At 28.5% G+C, this 23,682-nt stretch overlaps 3 protein-coding genes across 3 annotated transcripts; 2 read left to right on the forward strand and 1 right to left on the reverse strand.

Annotated features, from left to right (window-relative positions):
* The first annotated feature begins 3,870 nt into the window (after positions 1-3,870).
* Positions 3,871-4,704, forward strand: LOC145836731 (trypsin-like). Its single transcript, XM_082944509.1, has one exon. The coding sequence runs from the start codon at positions 3,871-3,873 to the stop codon at positions 4,702-4,704; it is 834 nt and encodes a 277-aa protein (XP_082800635.1).
* A 2,275-nt stretch (positions 4,705-6,979) lies between these two features.
* LOC145836732 (ubiquitin carboxyl-terminal hydrolase 17-like protein D) lies at positions 6,980-7,921 on the reverse strand. Its single transcript, XM_082944510.1, has one exon. It carries the CDS (start codon positions 7,919-7,921, stop codon positions 6,980-6,982), a length of 942 nt encoding a protein of 313 aa, XP_082800636.1.
* A 10,178-nt stretch (positions 7,922-18,099) lies between these two features.
* LOC145836733 (kelch-like protein 31) lies at positions 18,100-19,472 on the forward strand. Its single transcript, XM_082944511.1, has 2 exons — positions 18,100-18,127; positions 18,517-19,472. Exons 1-2 carry the CDS (start codon positions 18,100-18,102, stop codon positions 19,470-19,472), a joined length of 984 nt encoding a protein of 327 aa, XP_082800637.1.
* Positions 19,473-23,682: the final 4,210 nt, after the last annotated feature.

Consider the following 23,682-nt stretch of genomic DNA (forward strand, 5'->3'; position numbering starts at 1 on the left):
TTTATTTCAAAGTATTTGCAGCTGCAAGTTTTGTTACTCTATGCAGTATAATTTACTTTAAAAATTTTTCTAATAACTTTCCCGTTCTAACAGTTTTAATATGAGTGTTTTGTTTTGTGAGACCGAAAATATAAAACCACTGTTTGTAACTTTAATAATATAAGCTATTTTTAATACATTTTGTAAAAAAAAATCACAAAGACATTTTATAGCTGTAAATTACTTATTGCAATTTATTTCTGACTTAGACCAAAGTTGCATTGAACATAAATAAAAACCATCTTATAGTTAATTTAATATTAATAGAATAAATAAGTACTTTTATCTAGATAAAGAAAGCGAGTGTAAATACAACTTAGTTTTAAACTTTAAAAAGAGGCTAACTATAGTTTTCAAACTTCTACTTTTAAGTAAAAAGTTATAAGTATATATAAAGCAAATAAAGTCTTTGGTGCATAGAACCTTTTTTACAACACTTTTGCCTTTTTTTTAACAAGCCACATTTTAAATGGCGTTTATAATCAAAACAAAAAACGTAAATCACAGCTATAATATTTAAAATGGTTTAGTTTTTGTTTTAAACTTATAAAACGATTTTTTTATTTTATGTGCAAGGTTAGTAATAAATAAAACGTAAGATTTTTACAAAAAAAAAGTAAAAGACTTAAAAGTTAGTAAACTAAAACTATTTTAAATAATTCTTTTAAACACAGAAACACTGAACTATTTTAGTAAAAGTTACAAAGAAAAACATTACTGTGTTACTACTTTAATCTTAATTAAAGTCTTATATGACTATTTTTATCGTTATTCATGTTATGAGCAAAAGTAATCATTTAAATGTGCGACAACGTTGAACTCTAAATTTAAAAAAATATAAAATACATAACAGTCGCAGTTTTGAAAAAAAACGATATACTTGAAAAATTATTACTAAAAAATTTAATATCCTATGTTTGTTTCAAATATCAATTCAATTAAATTCTTTTGTCTCGTTTAGAACTACTTGTCTGTTTAAGTACTGGCAAGAAGCTCTATACTATGAAACAAACATTTTTAGAGATAAAACTGTCTCTAAGCTTGTTTAGTAGCTGTGTTATAATAAAAACTAAAACTCTATTTACAATTTTAACTAGCTTTATTTCATTTCAAACATTAAGTTAATATTATTTGGGGAAATTATACCAAAGCGAATCTACCTCTAACGAGTTAAATATATTAGCTTATATAACATTTAAAAATGATATAAATTCATTTTGTACTTTGTTTTTCTTGTTTTTTACTTTGATGTTAATAACTTATTACTTAGTTTAAACTTGATAACTTATATTGGTCTTTATTTTAACTAAAATTGTTAACTGCTGGTTACTAAAACAATACTATGTAAAGAAAAAATTTTTGTCACTTTTAAGTTTGTTTACTTGAGATCATCGTACATAAGTAAAATTGTAAAGTTATAAACTAAGTTTACTTAAAATATAATCTAAAATTACTTAAAACCTCTGAATGTTTATTCTTAACTAATTTCTTAAATTTTTTTGATAATCTTTTATAAACTTGTATGCATTACTAAAACGTACATAGTTGGGAATTGCTTTGTGTTTGAAATACAATTCTATGTATTACTTTTAAATATGTTAAACGCTCCTTATAGTTATTTATTTTAAAAGAAAGACTATAATAATAGTTTTGGATACTCTTTAAAACTATAAAGTTTATAGCAGTTTACGTTAGCTATTTTTAATTTTTTCAAATACAGTTTTAAACATTGAGTGTTTCGACTTCCAGTAAAACATAGCAAAAGCCCGTATATTTGTCAAAAATAATTTTGAAGTCAATACCTCTAAGAAATATAATACTAAGAATTTTTTTTCTATAAGAAGCTATTTATATAAAGAGTTTAGTTAAAATTAAAAAAAATACGATCATTATCAAAAAGAATCAATTTAGTTTCTAATAAAGCAATAGAACTAAAAATTTACTAATAAAAGTTTCAGTTTAGCTGAACTATACTAAATCAAAAAAGTTTGAGGGTTAACTTTTAAAAATTAAAGTAATTATTTTTTAGTTTTGCTGTTACCCTTTACTAGCTTTACTAGTATGTTTTATACAGAATTTTCTTTTTATTTTCTTTACTTTATTTTATTCATATGGTAATAACTGACACTAGTTGAAACTTTTTAACCTTTTATAAATTGTACTAAAAAGTTTACTCAATACGACAAAATGTGAAAAATTAAATAAATCATTGTTTTAGTTTTGTTGGCTAACACCCTTATCTGATTTTATATGGATTAAGCAAGTACTTGCAGGAATTTTCTTAGTTTACTGAAGTTGTTGGTATCTGATAAGCAAACTAAACTTTGGATTTTTAAATGTTTTCATTGATTTTATCATCTTTATTGTAGCAAACTTATTTTTGACACCTGAATTAAACCATGTTTTTTTTTCGAGTTTATGAGCAAATTATTTTCTATACTCTATAGCGTTTAACAAAAAGTAGTTACAAACATATTAATTGCTTAAGAATATAGAGGCGCAAATGCATGTATTTATATTGTATGACATGTATTAAGTGAAAATTAACTTTAATTTCTTAACATCCAGTTTTAAACTAATATATAGACATTGAGTTGAAAAACGCGCCGCAAAAACTATACAGAATCGAAAATTTTAAGCTCAATTACGTTTAAGTTAATCTAATATGACACAACGATACCGATGCTTCTGGCTGAAATTACAAAATAAAACAGGTTTTTAATAATTTGAAGCATAACAAAAGCTTTCTTTAATGTTTGAACTGATATAAAAAAAGTTTTGGTTCTATTTAAATATAATTTCTATTTAAATTAGGGTTCAAAGTCATTTTATAAATGCCCCTAAGCTGAATTAAAAAATGATAACACGACCGCCCCTTTTAGTAGTTAATTACCCATTTACCTTTTCGCCCAATTACTACTTATATCATCCTCTCAGCCAGAATCGATCACATTGCCCAATTTGAGAAATCATGATTTACATTATGAAAACAAATTTTTATTTTTCATAAATTTCTTGTTATTTTTCAAACTTTAAAATGTCTGAAAAAGTATTCTGAAAGACTTTGATTGATATAACTTAAATATAATTTAGTTGTTGTCTTATCTTTTGTTCACTTGGTGTAGTAGTAAGCGTTAAAGTGATATAGAGTGTAAAATTATTCTTTGTGAAATAGTTTTTTACTATTTTTTATCTTTTAAGGTGCCCCTGAAAAGATAAAAAATAACATTCTATTTACAACTCTAACATTGTTACTTTCCAGCACAAAAACTAATATTAACAATTATGATAGCTATCAGTTTGTAAAGTTTTTTTTAGCTATTTTTTTTAGTTAAAACATATTTTGACTCATTTTTTCTGTATACATAAGTTTAGTTTAAGCAAAGCTATAGTGAAAATTCTATGTTATTACTTAACTTTAAAATTGCTCATGTATGACAATAAAAATTAACAATTTTATTTTCTTTCATTCGGAGGTTTATGCTAAATAAAAAAAAGCGAAATGAAGTTTAAGTTTTTAAATTATAAAATGTCTGTTTAGTGATTACTACAATAATTTTAAATATCTTCTGCCCGCGAATACTTTCTAAATAGAACGTATTCAAAAAAACTTGGCCCGTTACTCAATTAAGATTGCCTACTCACTGCTACTAACTTGAGTGAATTAAATTAAGGTGAGTTAAATTTCAATGTATTTCACTATTTAGACAACAATTTTTATTTATTCAAGTACATATGTTACGTCATAATATATAAAAATAGCCATATTTAAAGGCTGAAGAAAATGAATGAAAAACTTTTTATTTTCTGTTTTAAAAGTAACCGGTTGAAATGAAACTTTGCATACTTCTTCTATTTTGCTTGCTCCGCTCCACCAGAGGACAGATGATGGGGGGGATGGAGGCAAAGGATAAGGCATTCTTTCCGTTCGCGGTGCAGATTCACAGGTCGAGGTGCCGGGGAAGTAGATGCATGTGCGGAGGAAGCGTGATCGGAGGAAACAGGTTCGGAAACAGATGGGTCATCACCGCCGCCCACTGCATCTGGGACAGAGAAGCGAGGCGGAACTACGACGTCAAAGTGGTGGCCGGGGACAATTGGTGGGTACCCGATTATTGGGGCATACGCCCTAACAGGGTGGAAATGATACCGGACGCGATAATCCGCCACCCGAACTTCGACGCCAACCGCCATAACCACGACCTGAGCCTGCTCTTCTTCAGACAACCAATCACCGTCAACGACCGCATCAGGCCTATCGATCTGCCGGCCATGCGCGGCTATGGGGACCGCGAGCTCCCGTCGCCAGGAGACCAGTGCCTATTCATGGGATGGGGGAATACCCGATTAAACCCAATAACAAAGCAGAGCTTCGACCAGTCGCTGAAGTTGAAAGTGGGATACTTGCGGGTCAGCGGCGTAACCAACCACCACATTGGCTTCAATCTGCAGGACAGGAACGGGGTGTACCCGCTGCACGGGGACTCGGGCAGCCCCCTGCTGTGCAAGGACTCGGACGGAAGTTGGAAGCTGTTCGGAGTTTTCAGGGGGACAAATATAGGAGTTGACTTTGCGTATTTCATGAGACTTGAAAATTTCAGGAAGTGGATCGACGAGACTCAGTATTTCACTGAACAGATGTTTTTTTGGGGATTGCACGATTAGCTGCTCGTCATGTGATAGCCAAAGTTGTAGAAATGAATTAGGCTAAAGATTTTATAAACTTTTACAGGTATGAATTATCAACTATGTGCTTTCTTAACAAAAAGTCTTGCAAAAAGCAATTGCATTAAAAATCATCTTCGTGTAAAATAAATACAAATGTAAACACTGTGTGAGTTTATGTATAGTTTAAAGTTCTTAAATGATAAATCAAGTATTATTCTATTAAATAACTATTTTAAGAATAACCTAAACAGTTTGCTTTTTATAAATTATGCTTAAAACGAGTAACATAAATTTTGAACAATGTGCTTAATTTTTAACAATAAGTGTATTTCTAAGTCAAATTTATTGATAAATTGTGACTTGTGATAATGATTCTTAAACTGTTTTTAAAAATATTTCAACTCCATAAAAATATTAAAAATTTTAACTACAGTTTTAAACAGTTTATAATTTAAAACAATGTATTTTAAGTATTTAGCAAAATGGTATGAGTAACGTGTGTTTTTAATTCGAGTTTTAATTTAAGTTATTTTTTAATTTGTCACTATACTATACAAAGTAGAATGATTAAGTCGAAGAAGAGCTTAAGACAAAAAAAAAAAAAAAATAAGTTAACGGGTCTTGCAAATACTGATCCATCAGTGTATTGAGGAAAATAATAAAAAAGTCGCACTAAAAGCAAAGGAATACTAGGCTCCCTACTCAAAAATATGTATTTTACAAGCGTTTTAAATTACTGTAATTTGAGTGAGATCAAGAAGCGGATTTGGCAATAATTTTTGTTATGTAAGTATATTACATCAAAGCATATTTTAAGTTTAAAGTTAGTATGCATAAGAAGTAACCAAACAAGTGTTTGCGTATTTTTTAATTAAAAATACTTAGATAAGTGTTATTATAATTTGCAATGTGGGTAACTTAAATAATAAACTTGTTAGGTGTATGGTACACACTACACTTACACTACAAATAATAACTATGTAAACCATAACTATTTCTACTATTTTCTTGTGATACTAAATAATACTTGATATGCTACTCTATATAAACTATGCATGTAAGTTAGGAGTTTGTTTTATACTAAAAAACAAATACACAATCTAAAAACAACACCAAGAACATCATATTATAATAAATACTTTAAGTGGGTACATTAAAACACCATTAAATCTAAGAAAAATATTCTTTAAGAACGAATAAATAAAATTGGGATTTTACTACTTCATTTTTCAACTATAAAACATGTATAAGAAAACAAAACTGCTTAAAAAATAGCATTACAACAAACGATATAAATAATAACCAATTTTAATTCTAACACTACATCTGGAAAGGTCTTTACTCGAATCTCACTGCTATAAGTGACGACTTCTCATTAGACACCTGTATATGTCTCTATGTTGTATTACGTCAAACGTTTTTTCTCCCAACTTTCTGTAGTTCCTTAACTATATTCATAATTTATCAGTATTTGCACGGGTATCATTCTGGTATTTTAACAAAATGGTTTATCAGATAAAACTTTATATCCCGTTACAGTACTTAAAAAAACAACTTACGTGGTCTAAAGTTACTGTTAGGTTCTTAATTTAATAATTTTTAACAATAGAACTTTACTATTATATGTTTAATCACGTTTTTGATAAATATTATGTAAATTTTTGTTCATCGTTAAGACTTTTAAAAGAAATTGCGGTCGCGGGCAAATTTTCTTAAAATATTGGTCTCTTTAAAGATAACTTGAGATCTGAATTAATTAGAAAACGCAGACACTCTGCCAAATTGTCCTTAAATTCTTTATTTACCATACTTTGGTAATTATTTGTAATTTTGTACTTTTGTTTTTACTTTGATGTTAATAGCTTATTACTTAGTTTACTGAATAACTTACATTAGTCAAATTTAAAGACCAAACTGCCTAATTACTATAACAACACTATGTAAAGAAATAATCTATATCAATTATTAATTTGTTTACTTGAGATCATTGTCCATACGTAGAGTTGTAAAGTTATAAAATTTGTAAAATTGTTTTTTTTTCATCTTAACTAAATATTTGTGAACTTAAAGTTTTTCAATCATAACAAAAACTTAAGATGAAAATGTAGAATAAACAAAAAGAGAAAAAAAAAAACAAAGAGAGAGAAAATTTACACACTAAATCACTACTAAAATATAAATAACATTGTAACTTAATAACAACCAGGATATACTAAACTTTTTAATCAGCTTTTGACTCATGCTGATCCGTTTTGTTTACTTTTTACAACTCTTATAGATTTGTATTTTCTCCCTCATCGACCGAGTCACTTCTCACATCTTGTTCCATACCCGGAACTCTTCTGTAGTACAGGCAGTAGGGATCGCTCTTCAGCGCGTCTTCGAGCGAGCTCTTCCCAAACTTTTTGCTCTCGTAGGTGTTCCACTCCCCGCTCGGATCCTGGCAGTGGGCGAAGAAGTGGTTCCTCCTGAACACCACCACCGTGTACAGCTCGTAAACTGTCCCGGGACCACTGGCGTCCTCCATGTACGGCCCTATGTTGATTTTTGCAGGAAAAGTGGTCGTCTTTTTGGCGCCAAAATAGTCCACCAAGCGCATTTTCAAAACGGGAGGAGAAGCGTCGATGACGTTTTTCTCAGTAAAGTCCCTTTTCTCCCCGCACTCATCGCACGTTCGTTTCACGTCACAATCTATCTCCTTTCTCCACTCTCGGAGCTTTTCCGTGACGTCACCCTTGTCCAGCGTCAGGTTGCACCCCACCGCCTGCCGCTTCTCCCAACCGCACGATTTGCACTTCAGCACGGTAGCTGTCTTGGCGTTGAACACTTCCTCTATGACGCTCTTCTTGCTGCCGTCCTCCAACTTGGCCGCCAGGTGCATCAGCAGCTCGTCGGCGTCCCCCTTCTTGCCTTTCTTCAGCTCCCCGCCGTCTCTGAATACCGCTTGCAACAGTTTTTCGGGCTGAACGTCGACTTTCTTCCGCTGGCAAGTAACGAGCAGCTCAACGTGCGCCTTCATCAGGCAGCGGTAGCAGTCCTCTTTTCCGCACTCGCAAGCTGACTTCACGAAGTGGTTGATGAGCTCGGGCGTGTGGTTTATGACTTGCAGCGTGGCCTTGGCGTAGCAGGTCGGTCCGGGCGCTTTTATGCCCGGCAACCTGCAGCTTCCTCGGAGACTTTCCGGCCACTTGGTGTCAAAGTTGTAAGCGCTCATGGTGTTTGATAAATTAATATTTACTTGCTAAAATTTGTAATGTTGATATTTAGATTAGAAGACATAAAACTTTGGTCATGTGGTCTGATGATTGAAATGGTATGATCAAATTTTATATCGTTTTAAGCTTGTCTTACAGAACTTACGCTTTTTTAGATTTTTTTAACATTAATTCAGTTTTAACTACAACATAAATAAAGTAGTAAATAAAAAAAAAATACTTAAAATAAATAGAATAATTAAAAGAACATTATATAAAATATAAGTAACTTATTATAATTTTAAGGAAGTAGCTTGATTTGAGTTCATCAGGTCTAAAAAGGAACGACTTTAATTTAATGTTGCTTAAAAAAACTTTTTTTACAATCGTTTGTTGGTAAGTTTTATAAGGTAACAATAAACTTTTTAGTTATTTTTCAAACTCATTAACTGTATACTTAAAGTACTCATCTATTTAATTATTGCTCTATTGTTTAAAATTGTACTATTTACTATTCATATATAATAATAATTTTTAGATTAAACCCTATTTAGCACATATTTATCTGTAAAATAACCTTTAGTGCTGTATAACTTTTTTTTAATTATAACTAGATTTAATATTTAGATATGGCATTTGCGTATGACAATACCAAAATATTTCAGTGTTACACAACTTTTCAAATCAAAAAACTCAGCCTGGTAGAACATAAGAAACCCTGAGATACACAAAGCTATATAATTATAGAACTAGTTTATGACAAAACTGAATGACTTAATAACTGTTTCAAAATCTTTAATAAGAAAACAAATTTAAAGTAAACAAAAAAATTGATATATAACAAAACAATTAAAATTTTTTATTTTGATGAAATTATAGAAAATTATTCTTAGATAAAAAAGGCACGAACTTGAACTTAAAAAAAAACAGGAAACAAACCTAAGTTAGTCTTGGTTTCACAAAAAAATTTAAGTATCTATAAATAAACTATGTAAAACTAGGAATCAACTTATAAAGCACACAAAAGTTTCAAAAAAATATTCTTTTAAGTTTTAAAAATACCTAAGCAAAAAATCCAAATGGTTAAAACAGGAAATAAAACACTTCAATGAATATTTATATTCTTTATATGGATTTAGTTTTTAATTTTCAAACTGGAAGAAAACTATTAAAACAATCAAAACAGGAAATGATATTGTTTTCTAAAAGTATTGGTGAAATACAGCGAATGATAATAGTTGTTCATTTCACCTACTAATTCAAATAAAATTTACTTAAAAGATAATTATTAAGTTTATTGTTTTACATTCTAAGTTGGTACTCTTAGCTGTCTCAGCTACAAAATGGCTTATAAGAAAGCTTTCTGCTACAATGCAGTTCTGATGAAACATCCTGAAGTTGCAGAAATACTAATTAGTCACTGCTAAGGAAAAAGTAGGAGCTAAAGTCTTCCCTTATTTGTTGTTCTCCTGATTTCTTCAGGTTTTTTTTTTGTATAACTAAGGTTTTGTGAGTTTCCTAAACTGTGTGCAAAAACTAAAATATTTTACCTATTGTATCTAGATTACAAAAATCCTAAATGACCATTACATCTACATAAAACCAAACTAAAAAAAGATTTCAAGGTTACAAAAACAAGCTAGAGCTTTGCAAAAAACTTCAAACAAGCATTAGGATTTTTCTAAATTTTAAATCAGCCTGAGTGGTAATGACAACCTTGATACTAGAAAAAACAACATTAAATTACTTAATATATTTAATTAGTAACAAACTTTTGTTTTATACCGTACATAGAACAAGTTTTACAGAAGAATGATAAAAATTTAAACATTCATTCATTATCAATTTCATGTTTTTATTTTTACAGCTTTCTGAAAACTGATCATGCTATTAATTCTAAATTTATAGTTATTACTATAGAGACACTTTAAACCTGTATTCAAACTTTGAATTTTATCAGTTCTGTACGCTTAAGTACCTTTACTAAACGAAGTTAATAAAACTTTAAGCTTAAAGTTTAGTTTTAAATTCATCATGATAAAATGATTTTACCCAAGTGTAATGAATAGTTAAACGATAAAGCCACATTGATTTTTTTTAGATGCCAAAATTGTTAAAATTTTACTATCAGTAATGTTTTAGACAAATTTTCTCCATGTTTTCAAAATTTTCTCCAGGTTTTTAAAAGCACATTGAAAATATACTTTGTAAAGCTACCTAAAATGTTTTTTTTTGATAAAAAAACTTGAGGATGACAAAAAAATTCATCTATTTAGTAGACTTTTGTGTCAAATCAAAATTTTTATATTTATCATGTATAAGTTGTTTAAAATTTCACGATTTACCAGACTTTTTAGTGAATTTTCTTAAAAATTCCAGTTTTTTTTTCAAAATTTTTCAAATTTCAAGTTTTTTGGCAAGCCTGTACTATAGTAATTTCAGGGTTAAACAGGTAAAAATACATTGTTAGCCTATATTGGAGTTAAAAACAAGAAATTAAAAATAAAAACAAATTAAATAAAAAAAAAATATCATCACACAATGGGTGAGAAAACTATACAAAACAGCTTAAACTGTAATCCTAAATTTATAAAACATATTTCAAAACAAATAAAAGATAGAGTTAAAAATATAATTAATGAACATTAGAAAAGTGTAATTGAATGTTTATAGCAAAAAACTATTGAATCTTTTTAATATAGTTACTTTTTCTAGGTCTTTCAACTGAAAAAAATAACAGATAAGTGCATATTTCCTCTTTCAAATTGTCTCTTGTTAACTTTTAATTTCACACAAATCTATAAAAACTTCATACTGTAGATTAATTACTGATGATTTCAAGTTGTTTCATTCCTGTCAGGTTACTTCTTAACTAAAATTTGCGTAAAATATACAAACCAGTTTGTTAATTTAACATTTGACATTCAAAACATTAGTTAAAAAGTTCAATCAAGTCTATAAGTACATGTAAATTATCTGTTGAAAAGTTTTTAGTTTTTAGTAAATGATGTTTAATGATCAAAGTTGAAAGAGCAGTTTTGTACCACGATGCAGGCTTGCCATTTTTATTTACAATTTTTACAATTATATATCCCGGACCATAATACATTTGTTTTGTATATTAAAGTTTTAGCACTTGTTTATATATCCATTAAAAAAGAGAACGGTTCTTTATTGCACGAAGAAAAAATTTCACAAGGTTAATAAATTGCACGAAGCCAAATTTGCACGAGTGCGCAAATTTGCACGAGGGAACAAAGTTGCACGAAGACGATTTTGCACCAAGAGTCAATTTTGCACGAGTTACATTTTTGTACGAGAGTAAAAAATACAGAAAAATAAATTAAATAAAAAATTAAAATAAAGTACTGACCGAGGGTAAGGGTTAGGGGTAACAGTGATAGTAATATAAAAATAATAAAATAACTAATAAAGATTATTACACGAAAAAAATATTAGAAAATAAAAAATAAAAAGTTAGTGAACTTCATTTCTATAAATAATAATGAAAAAAGTTATAATAATAAGAAAACTAACTTACCGACCGAGAGTAAGGGTTAGGGGTAACAGTGATAATAAAAAAACAAAGTAAGTTAAAAAAAGAAACTAAAATTAATTATTAAGTAAAAAAATAAACATTAAAAAAATAATATGTGCAAAAATGTCTCCGTGCAAAATTGTCTGCTCGTGTAAAAGTATCTTCAGGCAATCTTATCCCTTATGCAAAATTGTTTTCGTGTAAAAGTATCTTCGTGCAATTTTGTGCACTCGTGCAATTTTGTCCCCTCATGCAATTTGTACGCTCGTGAAAATTTGATAGCTACCCATTAGAAAAGCTAATATTGTTCTGCATCGACTTTCCCAACATTTACTGTACAATGTAATGAATGGACGCTATCAATGTTAATTAAATTATCCGAAAAAAAATATTTTTAATATTCTAAAAAACTTCAAAGTACCACATGTAGATTGAACGATTAGCTTAAAACTTTCTATGAGTTCAACAAAAAATTTCTAGGAGTTTGTATAAATATTTTAGAACATGAGTACTTGTAAAGGGGAACGGGTCAAAACTGCACGAAGAGTCAATTTTGCCCAAAGATACTTTTGCACTAAGATATATTTGGACGAGTGGAAAATTTTACAGTGGGATCAAATTGCACGAAGACAATTTTGCACGAGAGTATAAAAAAATACAGGAAAAAATATATTAAAAAAAAGGAAATCAAAAACTAAAAGATGGACTAATAACAAAAAAGCAAATAAAAGTTACTGACTGAGGGTAAGGGTTAGAGGTAACAGTGATAGTAAAAAAAAAAACAATAATAGAAGATTAGAGTTGATAAAAAATTAAAAAAAAACTTAACCCCTGCAAAAATATCTCCGTGCGAAATTGTCTGCTCGTGCAAAAATGTCTTCGTGCAATTTAATCTCCTTGTGCAATTTAGTAACAGTATAGTGGTTGTTCAGATCACCTCGACACGTAAACTTGTAGACTAAGCAACTACGATACATACCATTTATTAAGTCATTTAGGGTAAAATGTTTCCTTACTTTTTGTGTATTATATGCAATGCGTATTTTTACTTTGATGTCTTCGAAGATAGCTTTGACGTTTTTGGAGAACTTCTCCGATATCTTTCTGACATATGGTATTATAATGTAGTGTTTGTTATTATCTGTATTTTCATCTAGTTCTGACTCAAAGTTGTTTTTCTTTTGCATGTGGTTACATAAACATGGTAAGGAAAAAGTTTTTTATCAAAAGTTGTTTGACTTTTTGCCTGTCATTGTTCTGTAGATCTTCTGAGAAGATATTTTTGTTTCTGTAGTAGAGGTTTTTAACTAAATTTTTCTTCCACGATTGCGGTACACATGAGTTAAAGCTCATAAGCACGCCCGTGCTTGGTTTCTGTAGATTGATCTTATGACCTTTTTGCTTTGTTATTGCTAACTTCAAAATAAGACATGTTTGTTTTAAACTAATAAAACCTTAAATTTATTACAGACATGTTGATGATGTGTTCTGCATTTTCAGAAACAAAAAATGAATACATCAGTTTGACGAAAAACTCAAACAAATGCACAAAGATGTGAAATTTGCAGTTCAAACTTATCAAGAAGGTAAGCTACCATATCTTGACACAAAAAAAGCAAAAAAGACAACACGATTATCACGACAATTTACAGAAAACCAACAGCTACGTTCGAAGACATTGAAGTAAAAATACGTGTTGCATATAATACACAAAAAGTAAAGAAATATCTTACTCTAAAGGACTTAGAAAATGGTATGCATCAAAGTTACTTAGTCTACAAGTCTACGTGTCCAGGTAATCTGAACGACCAATATACTTTTGAGATTAAAAGACAAATTTTCGTGAGAATTAAAGAGCATGTGACTCCAACTTATAGTGCGGTATTTAAAAATATCGAGAACTGTGCATTTTATACAAACTTTGTTAAAGTTTATAATTGTTTTGAAATAGTTAAAACGTGCAATTCTTATAATTATCTAATATCTACAGCAGCTTTAATAATAAAAAAACTTTTTAAAAATTTAAATAATCAGCTTGGTGGTAACCAGGGGCGTCGCGTGGGGTGTTGCACTGCCGCAACTGCACCACCTTGAAATTTTCTAAGAAAAAAAAAAGTATCTATAACGTTTTCGTTACTTTTTTGAACGAAATCTCTTTTAAAACTTCAATTTTGAAAACGACCATTTTGCCCACTTCACTGCCGCAAACTCTTAGCTGACTGCCGCAAATGAATTCAAAAAAGCAAAAATTCTTCAAGAATTACCGCAAAATCAATATCTTGCGGTAAGTAAGCTAAGTTGAAAATTCCCTAAAACAGGACTTGCTTAAGTATCATCTACAAGCTATTGTTAACATAAAATAAAAACAAAGCAAGCTACTGCAAAGGATTAAACTTGAGTTTATGTACCCACATGATTTTTTAAATTGAACAGATCACTTCTATTAAAAGATTTGTCATAAATTGCATATTTTGAAAATTAAGTTAAAAACCCTAAATCACCAAAGTCTTAAAAATTTGATTTTTTATTTTAATCTGCATACATAAACTTAACTATAACTGATTATTGTTCTCATAAAGTTAATAAAATAAATAATAAAATTCAAGTTCTGAAAAAAAGAATTAAGAAGTTTATTATAAACTTCTAGTTCACTCTTACAGAAAAATATTTTAGATTTATACTAAATAAAAAAAAGTATTATTGAAACAATCACATATTTAAATAAAGTAAATAGCCTTAATTTAGAAACTTTGATTACTTAGAGTAGTTTAACATTTTAGGAAAATTTAGTCTACCTCTACTTTATATAACTTTTGGTTTAATTTTTTCATAAACAAAGCAAAAATTTTAGATAAAATTGTTGAAACATGGTTGCCTTGCCTCATAATCAGGATAACTTAGAAATGTTAAAAACTCAAGATGACCCAAGATAAATTAAAACAGACCAAATTAGAAAAATATTCAGGCTGACTAAAGCAGTTTTAATTTTCACTCTGAAAATAACAAGGTTATTTAAAATTAAAAAATAAGTGCTTTACCCCTATGGCCACATGAAAACTAACTAACCAAAATTTTACTTCTATAATGGTTACATAGTTACATTTGTAAATTATCTTTAAAATTCTTGAAAAGTTCAACAGCCTCACAACTAAACTTAAAAAAGTTGAGCTCCTGAGAAAAATACTGTCATCAAAATGAAAAACAAATAAAATTTAAATAAAGAAAAGATACCCTTAAAAAACTATTGAATTTTAAACCTCCAACAAAAAACATTAAAATTAGAAAAAAAGTTAATAAAAATGTTAATGCTTGTAAAAAAAAATGTGCAAATTAGTGAGGAGTAAGGGGGGAGGGTGTATAGGCACTTTTTTACATGTTGTTCTTATTTTAACTTTTTCAGAAAGCTAATAGTTACTCTTTAATAAACTTCCAATTTCCAATTAAACTTTTAGTTACAACCAGTCAAAGCCAGAGAGTACAATGGTTTATTATACAAGGAGCAAACCAAAACAGCAAAAAATACAATTTTACTGAAAACCTATATTCTCCATCATTTTTAAAACAATTTCTAATTAAACTTTTTCATCCTAATTTTTTTAAAACTTTATCCTTTTGTTGAAGAGAAGTTTTCAATTTTTAAGTATCAGTATATATTTTTATATATACAAAAAAAAAACTTTTGTTATAACTTTATTTTTCTTGGTATTTTAAATATCTAATTTAGCAATTTTTTTTTGTTTTTTAAAAGAAAAAAACATCTAAAGATTTTGAGGCCAACTTAAAAAATAAAAGATATGATTTTAGTGATTTGATTTATTTGTTGTTTGAGTTTATATTATAAAAATAAGCATTCATTTGTACCTCTGACTGTGAATTACCATATCTAAAAAATTTAAGAACTTTTTATATTGATAAAAGATGACTTGTAGTTAAATTAAAACTGTATAAAGTAATTTCAGTAAAATAATTCTAAAGTAGATGTTAAGGGCATAAAGGGGGGGGGGGGGGGTAAAACATTTTTTTAAACACTGTTTTAGTTTGTGCCTCCCATTATGAACCTTTTGTTGCCTTTGACTTTGACCGGCTATATCTTAAAACATATACTGAATTTTTAAAATCTGTAAAAAGCATCTTGTAGCTTAGTAAAAACTACATAAAATAAGATCAAATTGTTTCATCCCCCCTATGCCCTTAAAAGCAAAGCTTATCTTCAGGTGTAGCAAAAGTTCAGTTGTTTTCAAACTTGGCAGTAAAAACATATTTTTATTAAAATAATTGATATTTTTTTAAATTCTGCACCACCTTAAAAAAATACCACGCGACGCCACTGGTAATAACTATAAATAAAAGTTCAAAAGTAACTACAAATATACTCAAATAATCCATTTTGTTTTAAGTGTTTTATTTTTGTTTAAAAAATCCTTTTTTGTTAACTACTTGTCGTTTTATTCAATTTTGTCTTTTACTAAGTACTTATTTTCTATCTATTTATATTGTTTTTAGTTAATTTATAAAATTTAGTACTTTTGGCGAGACGGAACTGTGAATTCCAAAAATGCTGAAATTGTTAATAAAAGTTATGATGGAAAAAGTTTTGTTTCTTGCAATAAAACTAAATTTAGATGTTTTTCAGGGTCTACCTGCATCTGAACTAGTGTATTTTTGCAAAACTTATTTTTCTTTATGTATTCAATAAAGCGTAATAAAAGTTTACAATTAAGGTTTAATCATTTTTTAACTAAAGAAATAAATGTATTTGAAGTGTTCTTCGTTCAGCTAAGTTTAAATACTTCAAACAGTGGTCCTTAAGCTAAAAACAATCTGTGCATATTAAACTGCTGAAATAAAACCAAATTATAATTTCGTGAGCTTCAAATGGTAGAATAAAGTAGACACTTTTAATTACCTTCATTGTGAATCTAATGAAATTTCTGAGCTTACATTTAATTGTTCCTTTAGTTGATAGTTATTTTTTACGTCAGACCTTAAATAAATTGAAGCTAGAATTTATAAATGTTTTAATCCGTCAGTTATTATTTTCTAACTAGTTTTTTTTATAAATTACCAGTTGTTTTTGATAACTTAGTTGTTTATTATGTAGAGTTAAACTTAAAATAATACTTTAGTTTGACTTTTACTTATTTTGATTACAACTAATCTATTTTTTAATCTGTTCTTGATTTCAACTCAGTTCAATAATGTTTTAAATCATTATCTTTTTGATACTGGCATTTAAATATGTTTATTAAAGCCTTAATAATAATATAATAAACTAACTTAATGAGAGTTATTATTACTTTTGTACAAATAAAACAGTGTGACAAAATTTAGGGTAAAAAACGAACATAATAATTAACGATTAAGAAGTAAGCCAAAAATTTTTACAATTTGAGTTCATTGATTTTTATTAGTAAACTACTATTAAAAACCACTTTTATTGTTTATCCTCCAGTTTTTATTCTTTACAGTGTTTATAATAAAAGATTTAATTATTGTTTAAACTATTACATAATATTAAACATCGAGTTTAGTACTCTTAAATACTACTTTTTAATTTCATATAATCTTTTGACAATAGCCATGTTTCAATAGACATTAATTTGATTAAAGTGTTGTATAAAAAAGACTAAAAGTATTGATAAAATTAAATTATAAAAACGCTGTTTGGATCTTTTGAGCCACTTATTATATACTAAACAATTGTTTGAAAATCAAGTAGTTAAAGTAAGTAAGTTGAGTAGTGTGTAGCTTAACGCCAAACAAATTGATCATAGTTTAAGTAAATATATTGAATAGTATAAAAGAAATTAAATTGATACCCAACAACACTTAGGTTATATTTTTTTGTATTTCTTTATGAAAATTGCTAAAATTATTGTTTTTATTTTTTTTTGTTTGTTTCAGGTTATGTTAATTTAGGTAGGTTTTATAAAATAAATATGAGCAACAAAGTTCATATTCTAAATAAAAAGCGTATGAAGCTTTATGATTTTTGTTTATTTTATTTATTTTTGATATCTCTGATAAGTATAGTTAAAACAAGTTAAAGATATATCCAATAATAAAACTATACAAACAACATGCTGTTTTTTATTTGTTTTATTAACTTATTTTATAGTTTTTGACAGTTAAAATATTTTTTTATAACACTAAACGTGTTTTATTCCATAAGTTTATATTTTCACATTAATTATAAAGTGTTCTATAACTTACTTTGCTTAATATTTCTCTCTTTATGTCTACTTTTTCTCGAAGTAAGTTCAGCACAACAAAAATGGTAAAAATATTTAAATCTTCATCTTGAACCTGTTTTAAAACGTTTCTTTTCTCATACTTTTAAAACTCAACAAACTTAGCAGTTCAAATCAGAGATGTGGAATATAAAATTTTTTTGATGTCAAAAGTTTGATTGCCAATGTTTCTTATAAAATGTGATTGAAATCTGTGCTGACGTTAAATTAAAAAAAATTAAATTAGTTTTATATTTTTTCAAATGTAGATTTTTTAAAATTAAAGTTGGTTTTTTATAACAACGTTTTCAGACTTAAAATATTTAACTACAGCAAAACTTCACCAATCAAATCAAAATCCATCAGTTAATGGTTTACAAGGAAAAAAATTAGAAAAAATAATTCTTTTAACTCTTGCAAAGAAAGAACTATGCAACCCAGCAACTCTGTTAAACAAGGTGAGAATAGAATATAACTTAAATAACAAGTATGGTAGTTTCTATAAATGTAAAATAAATTTAATTATTAAGTTTTATATATGCATACAAACATTTTTGTCATGCAGTATGTACTTGACCTGTTTTGGTTGCAATGTAGTACAAAATGTTTATATTTACTGTTTAGGCATTTAAAATTTAATTCAATTGAGCACATAACATGTTTTTTATATTACGATTGTTACTATCAAGATTAGAGAATTTTTTTTTTTTTTAATTTCGCGACCAGTCTAATTTTAAGTTTGCGTATGAATTTTAACATATTTTGATAAGATATGAAACATATTTTTCGCTCTGTTTTTAAAAATATTATTTTCCCAACGTAAAACTTTTAACTTCATAAATAACAGGAATCACAAAATCTGAGGCGAAAAACATCATGCAGCGCTTGAAATCAAACAAGACGTTGCCGAACGAAGCGAAGCAATTTGAAATCTGCAAGCATTTTGAAAAGAAGATTGATGCCGACAACGCAGCGTTCTACTACCGCTTATCCCACCTTTTCAACATGCCGAAGCTGTCGGAATTCGCGCTGCTTTTCATCGAGCGCTGCTTCCCAATGGTCGCCGGCTCTCAAAACTTTTTGGAACTGGACTTGGCTTGCGTGGAAAAGATACTTCTCAGCTCGGAGCTGCACGTCGATTCAGAGCTGCAGGTGTTCGGTGCGGCAGAAGCGTGGCTCGCCCACAAACCGGCTGAACGCGGTGAGCACGCGCGATCGATTTTGCAAAGCGTTCGCCTTTCCTTGTTGTCAGTTGCAGCTTTGAACTTCATCCTGAACAAAAACTCATTTTTTTCAACCAATGACGATTGCGTAAGTTTTATAAAAAAAGTTATAAAAGATAAAAACAGCAGCCGTTCAGACAAGCCTAGGATCGAGGGCAGGTGTTGCAACCAGAGCAATTTTGGCATTTTAGTCTGCGGAGGCAGCAAAGCTTATCTGGACTTGTACGACGCTATGAGAGATGTTCGCATGATCGCAGCAAACAACTCGTTTGCCGTCACAACCCTACCGCCTCTAATCGAAGAAAGAAATCTGAGGAAAGCGGTAGCTTGTGTAAACCGCGAAGTTTACGTTTTTTGCGGGATTGATAAGGATGATGCTTGCATAACGTCCGTTGAAAAGTATTCGTTTGCCGCCAACGCTTGGAGTGTGGTTGCCGACATGAACGAAAAAGTCCGCGGCTTTTGCGTCACTTCATTCATGGGCAGCATCTACGTTATAGGGGGAGACCATGAAAACCGAGACGAAAGCAACTCTTGCACCGAGTTCAACACGAAAAGTCACGATTTCAGGAAAGTTTGAAGCACCAACGAACCGAGAGTTTTATCGGCGTGCGCAGTCTTTGAAGGCAGGATCGTCGTTTGCGGCGGGCATAAACGACGTTTCACGAACACTGCTGAGGTCTTCGATCACGTGGACAACTCGTGGACCTACCTGCCTGTCATGAACAAAGGAAGATGCTTACACAGTTTGGTCGTCGGCCAAAACAGGCTGTTCGTTATCGATACAACCTTATTCTCAAGTGAAGTCTACGATTCGGTTTGCAAAAAGTTTGTTATGCTCGGAGATCCTCCGATATTTGATATGTTTGCTCTTACTGCCGCCGACGCTGTTTCGTGCGGAAACAAACTTTTATTTTTTTTCAAACGTCAAAAAAACTTTGTAGTTCTTGACTTTGAAACCGAAAAATAGTCGATGGAGTCTTGTGGAGTCTTTGAAGAACTGGGAGGATTTTCTTGTACCAAAGTACCTCTGTTATCTTTATAAAAAATCATAATTGTTCCAAAAGTGTTTCAAAATGCCTATGATTACACCTACTTCAGCGTAAAAATTTTCAATTCAAAAGCTTCTTTGTTCTGAAGAGTTAAGTAGATACATCATTATTTATAACGGTAATTAGTTATCTAATGTTGCTTTTGTAGTGTACATGCAAATCTATCATATTTAGTTAAACTTTACTCGAAGTCAAGTATTTAATTGCAAGGCAGATTATCATGTCAATACAACGATCCAAATCGTAAACAGCCTTATAAAATTTAAGCAGTTATTTGTGTTAATTGTCTAATTGTAACATTTAAAATTAGTCCATAGAAGATAAAATAGGTTGATCAATGTTTCATGCGTACAAAAATTAAATACCTACAGGTTTAATCAAAAAGTTAAATATAAGTTATTTTATATTTCAAATAGTCTTATATTAAGGAAATTCATAACGTATGAATTATTGATAGTTTGGTTTTTTCTGTGTTTAGGCAAGCATTGAATTAAATTTTTATTTTCTCATATTGAGTTATAGAGCTATGTTATTTTTTATTGCATATTTGCCTGCACTACATTGTAGTGTTGAAAATATGAACCTAAAATACCCATCATATAAAAAACTCAATTTTAACTTTGTTAAGTTCTAAATAACAATATCCCATAATGTAACTTTTTAATAGCTGGCTTGCAGTTGTAATGTAAAGTAACCTTTCACATCTTTACGCACTCGTGACGTTACGCACTCTCGTTTAGTTACGCATTTTAGAGTTCTAAAAATTTCAAAAAAAAATTAATAATTTTTAATATTGCATAAATTAGGTTTATTTTATATTTTTAATGTAAAATATGTTTTTAAATGCTATCTCTATCACTATTACCCCTAACCCTTACCCTCAGTTGGTAATTTTTTTATTGTTTTTTTTTGAATTTTTCTTTAACCATTTTAATGTTATTTGTTTTTTATTAATAATTTTTATTAAGTTTTTATTTTTTCTTTATTTTTCTTTTTTCTTTCACTGCTACCCCTAATCCTTACTCTCGGTTGGTAACTTGTTTTTATCTTTTTTGTTTCTTTATTACTATTTTTTTACTTTCTCTCTTTTTTCTTATAATTTTTTTCATTTGATTTTATTTGTTTTTTACTCTCATACAAAAGTGTCTTCGTGCAAAAGAGACCCCTCATGCTAAATTGACTCTTTGTACATAAATATTCTTGTTCAAAAATGTCCCTTTGTGTTAAAAAGTCTTCGTGCAAGAGTGTCCCTTCATACATATTTGACCCGTTCCCCAATTACTAGCGTCGATATTAAAGTTATACTAATGATTATTAATGTTTTTTGATAGTAAAAGTTTTAAAATAAAAAAAAGGTAGTTAATTAAAAAATAAATTTGTTAACTCATTTTCATTAAACAATGTTAAAGTGCTTTTCTAATAAAGTTTTTAAAATAAGATAATATATCCAGTTTGAAAATAGTTATAATAATGATTAGATGTTTCATTAACAAAGAAAACAAAACTTTTAATCTTTAAGTTTCTATTTTAAAATATTGTAAAACTAAAAACAACTATAAGAGTGTAAATGATTTTGTAAGAAATAAAAAGTTAACAAGCCTTTAAGTTTCAAAAAAGAATACTTATTTACATATTGTTTTATAGAATGTTATATTGTTGTAATTGTTTACCACAGACTTAGTGATATTGTTAAATTATTGATGCCTGTGGTGTGTTCAAGTACAGTAGACTACAAGTACGCAAATTGAACCCGACCAAAAAGTGCGTACTTAGCACGGGTAGTGCGTACTTTTTGACGACATAGTATAATATGAAATTTAGTTGTTTGTTTTCTTTCTTACAACTAGCCACCAAATAACTAAGCCAAATAAACAAGTCTTTTTATTCTAAATAACATTTAATACATAATTCTAATCTGCAAAATTTTTTTAAATATTTTAAAATGATTTATTTTTTCTGTAAAAAGTTTCTACATAATTAATACATACATATAATTTCTTTTGACTATAAGGAGATGACTTCAGACAGGCAATCTCACAACTAAAAATTTGACTAAAAATGGAAGTCTTTAGTTGGAAGACATGCTTGAACGAATACGAACAGACTTTCATCAGACTCTACACACGTCGCATTTTTATTAGTTCATTTTGTAACACATGTCAATAAAACACTTAATCTTCTAAATTTTAAAAATGAAAACGCTTTAAAAAGGTGCAATTTTATAACAAAAAGAGTGTTTGTTTTCACTTGTTAAGTTAAAATCTAGTAAAACTAAATAAAATAAGGTCTTTTGGATACAAGCTGGAGATATATGATTGTATTTAAAAAACCTGAGACTTAATAAATTAGAAAAAAATGTTAAAACATCTCCAGCTAACTCAAAGTAATAATTATTTTTAATTTTTTAGACCTTTTACCTAATTAATTCTTCAAAAACATTTCATACACTTTCTTTTTTTAAAGGTTGATAAATATGAAATGAAACAGTTCTTGTATTATTATTATTAAAACTTTATGTTTATCATCTAATAGATAAAAATATTACAAGCTGTTACAACACAAACATTTAAAAAATTTAAGTTTTATATGTAACATTTCACAATTTTAAATAAATCTATTAATACAGCTATAAAGTTTAAGAAATTACTATTTAAAGTCTTTTATCGTGCTTTATTTAAGGATTTAAAAAATCTAATAAAAAAGTTCTATTGGTGTAATTTCAGGCTGCATTGAAAAGTATTTTCTAAAGAATTACAACCATTTATTTTATTCAAGATTTATACTCTATTTCTAGTTCAGACTCTGGCCCACTGTACGAATAAACTTATTTTTGATTTTAGTTCAAATACTGAATAACTTAGGAAAACAAATATTAAAACTTTGTAAAAAGTTTCTGTAAGAATACTTAAAGGGGTTTTAAACTACTCATAACTAAATATTACATAACAAAACACTACTTTATAAAAAATAAGCATAACAATTAAAAAACGACCGTTTTATTGTAAATAAAGGATACATACAAAAATAAGATAAAAAACTGTACCGATAATACAAAAGTTATTTCAGAAACAACTTTAAAAAGAATTATAAGCTAAACAATTAGATGGAGCTTAAGTGAAAGGCAGTTAAGAAATGTATAGATTAATATAAGAATTTTATACTTAAATTAAAAATCAAAAACAATCATAAGAAATAACTATTGATTAGGTAAAACGCTTTATAACAATAATAATTTTGATCACTAGAACTACATGTTGATAAAAACTGTCTGCAGGAAGGTTTGAATTGAATGTCCCGCTCAAATTCTAGGTGATAAATATCCGTTGCTAAATTAAACACAAAATTTTGCATCAGCATCCAATTGATTGCTACTTAAAATGGGTAACATATTTGATTCAAATTTTCATCAGGAATGCATTGCGGTTAACTTTTTTATATTTTCTCAATGTTCAAACAATGAAAGAATCTCTCCTTATGCATCTCTCCACCGTGAGCGATGCCATTTCATTAATACTTTTTAAATTGCCATAGCTTATTAGTGTCTTTTTTTAACCAATAATTTTCATTGTTCTCCTAATAAATATTTTTTCGTTTATACTTTCTTAAACACTCATGCATTTATAACTGTTACTCATTACTACTTCAAAAGTATATTTATTTTTTTATAAATTACAAAACCTTTTTTTTCTGTTGTCCAAATTCATCGAAATACTTCTTTCGACTTTTAATTTTTTCAGC

Source organism: Thalia democratica, chromosome 5 (genome assembly GCF_965202585.1).
Source record: "Thalia democratica chromosome 5, ktThaDemo2.hap1.1, whole genome shotgun sequence".
Classification (NCBI taxonomy): Eukaryota; Metazoa; Chordata; class Thaliacea; order Salpida; family Salpidae; genus Thalia; species Thalia democratica.

Bases quoted from the DNA above. Each gene is read 5' to 3' on its own strand.
- LOC145836732 (XM_082944510.1), bottom strand. From the start codon at position 7,921: ATGAGCGCTTACAACTTTGACACCAAGTGGCCGGAAAGTCTCCGAGGA.
- LOC145836733 (XM_082944511.1), top strand. From the start codon at position 18,100: ATGCAACCCAGCAACTCTGTTAAACAAG. The intron at 18,128-18,516 runs GTGAGAATAGAA...CATAAATAACAG, and splicing joins CAGCAACTCTGTTAAACAAG to GAATCACAAAATCTGAGGCG.
- LOC145836731 (XM_082944509.1), top strand. From the start codon at position 3,871: ATGAAACTTTGCATACTTCTTCTATTTTGCTTGCTCCGCTCCACCAGA.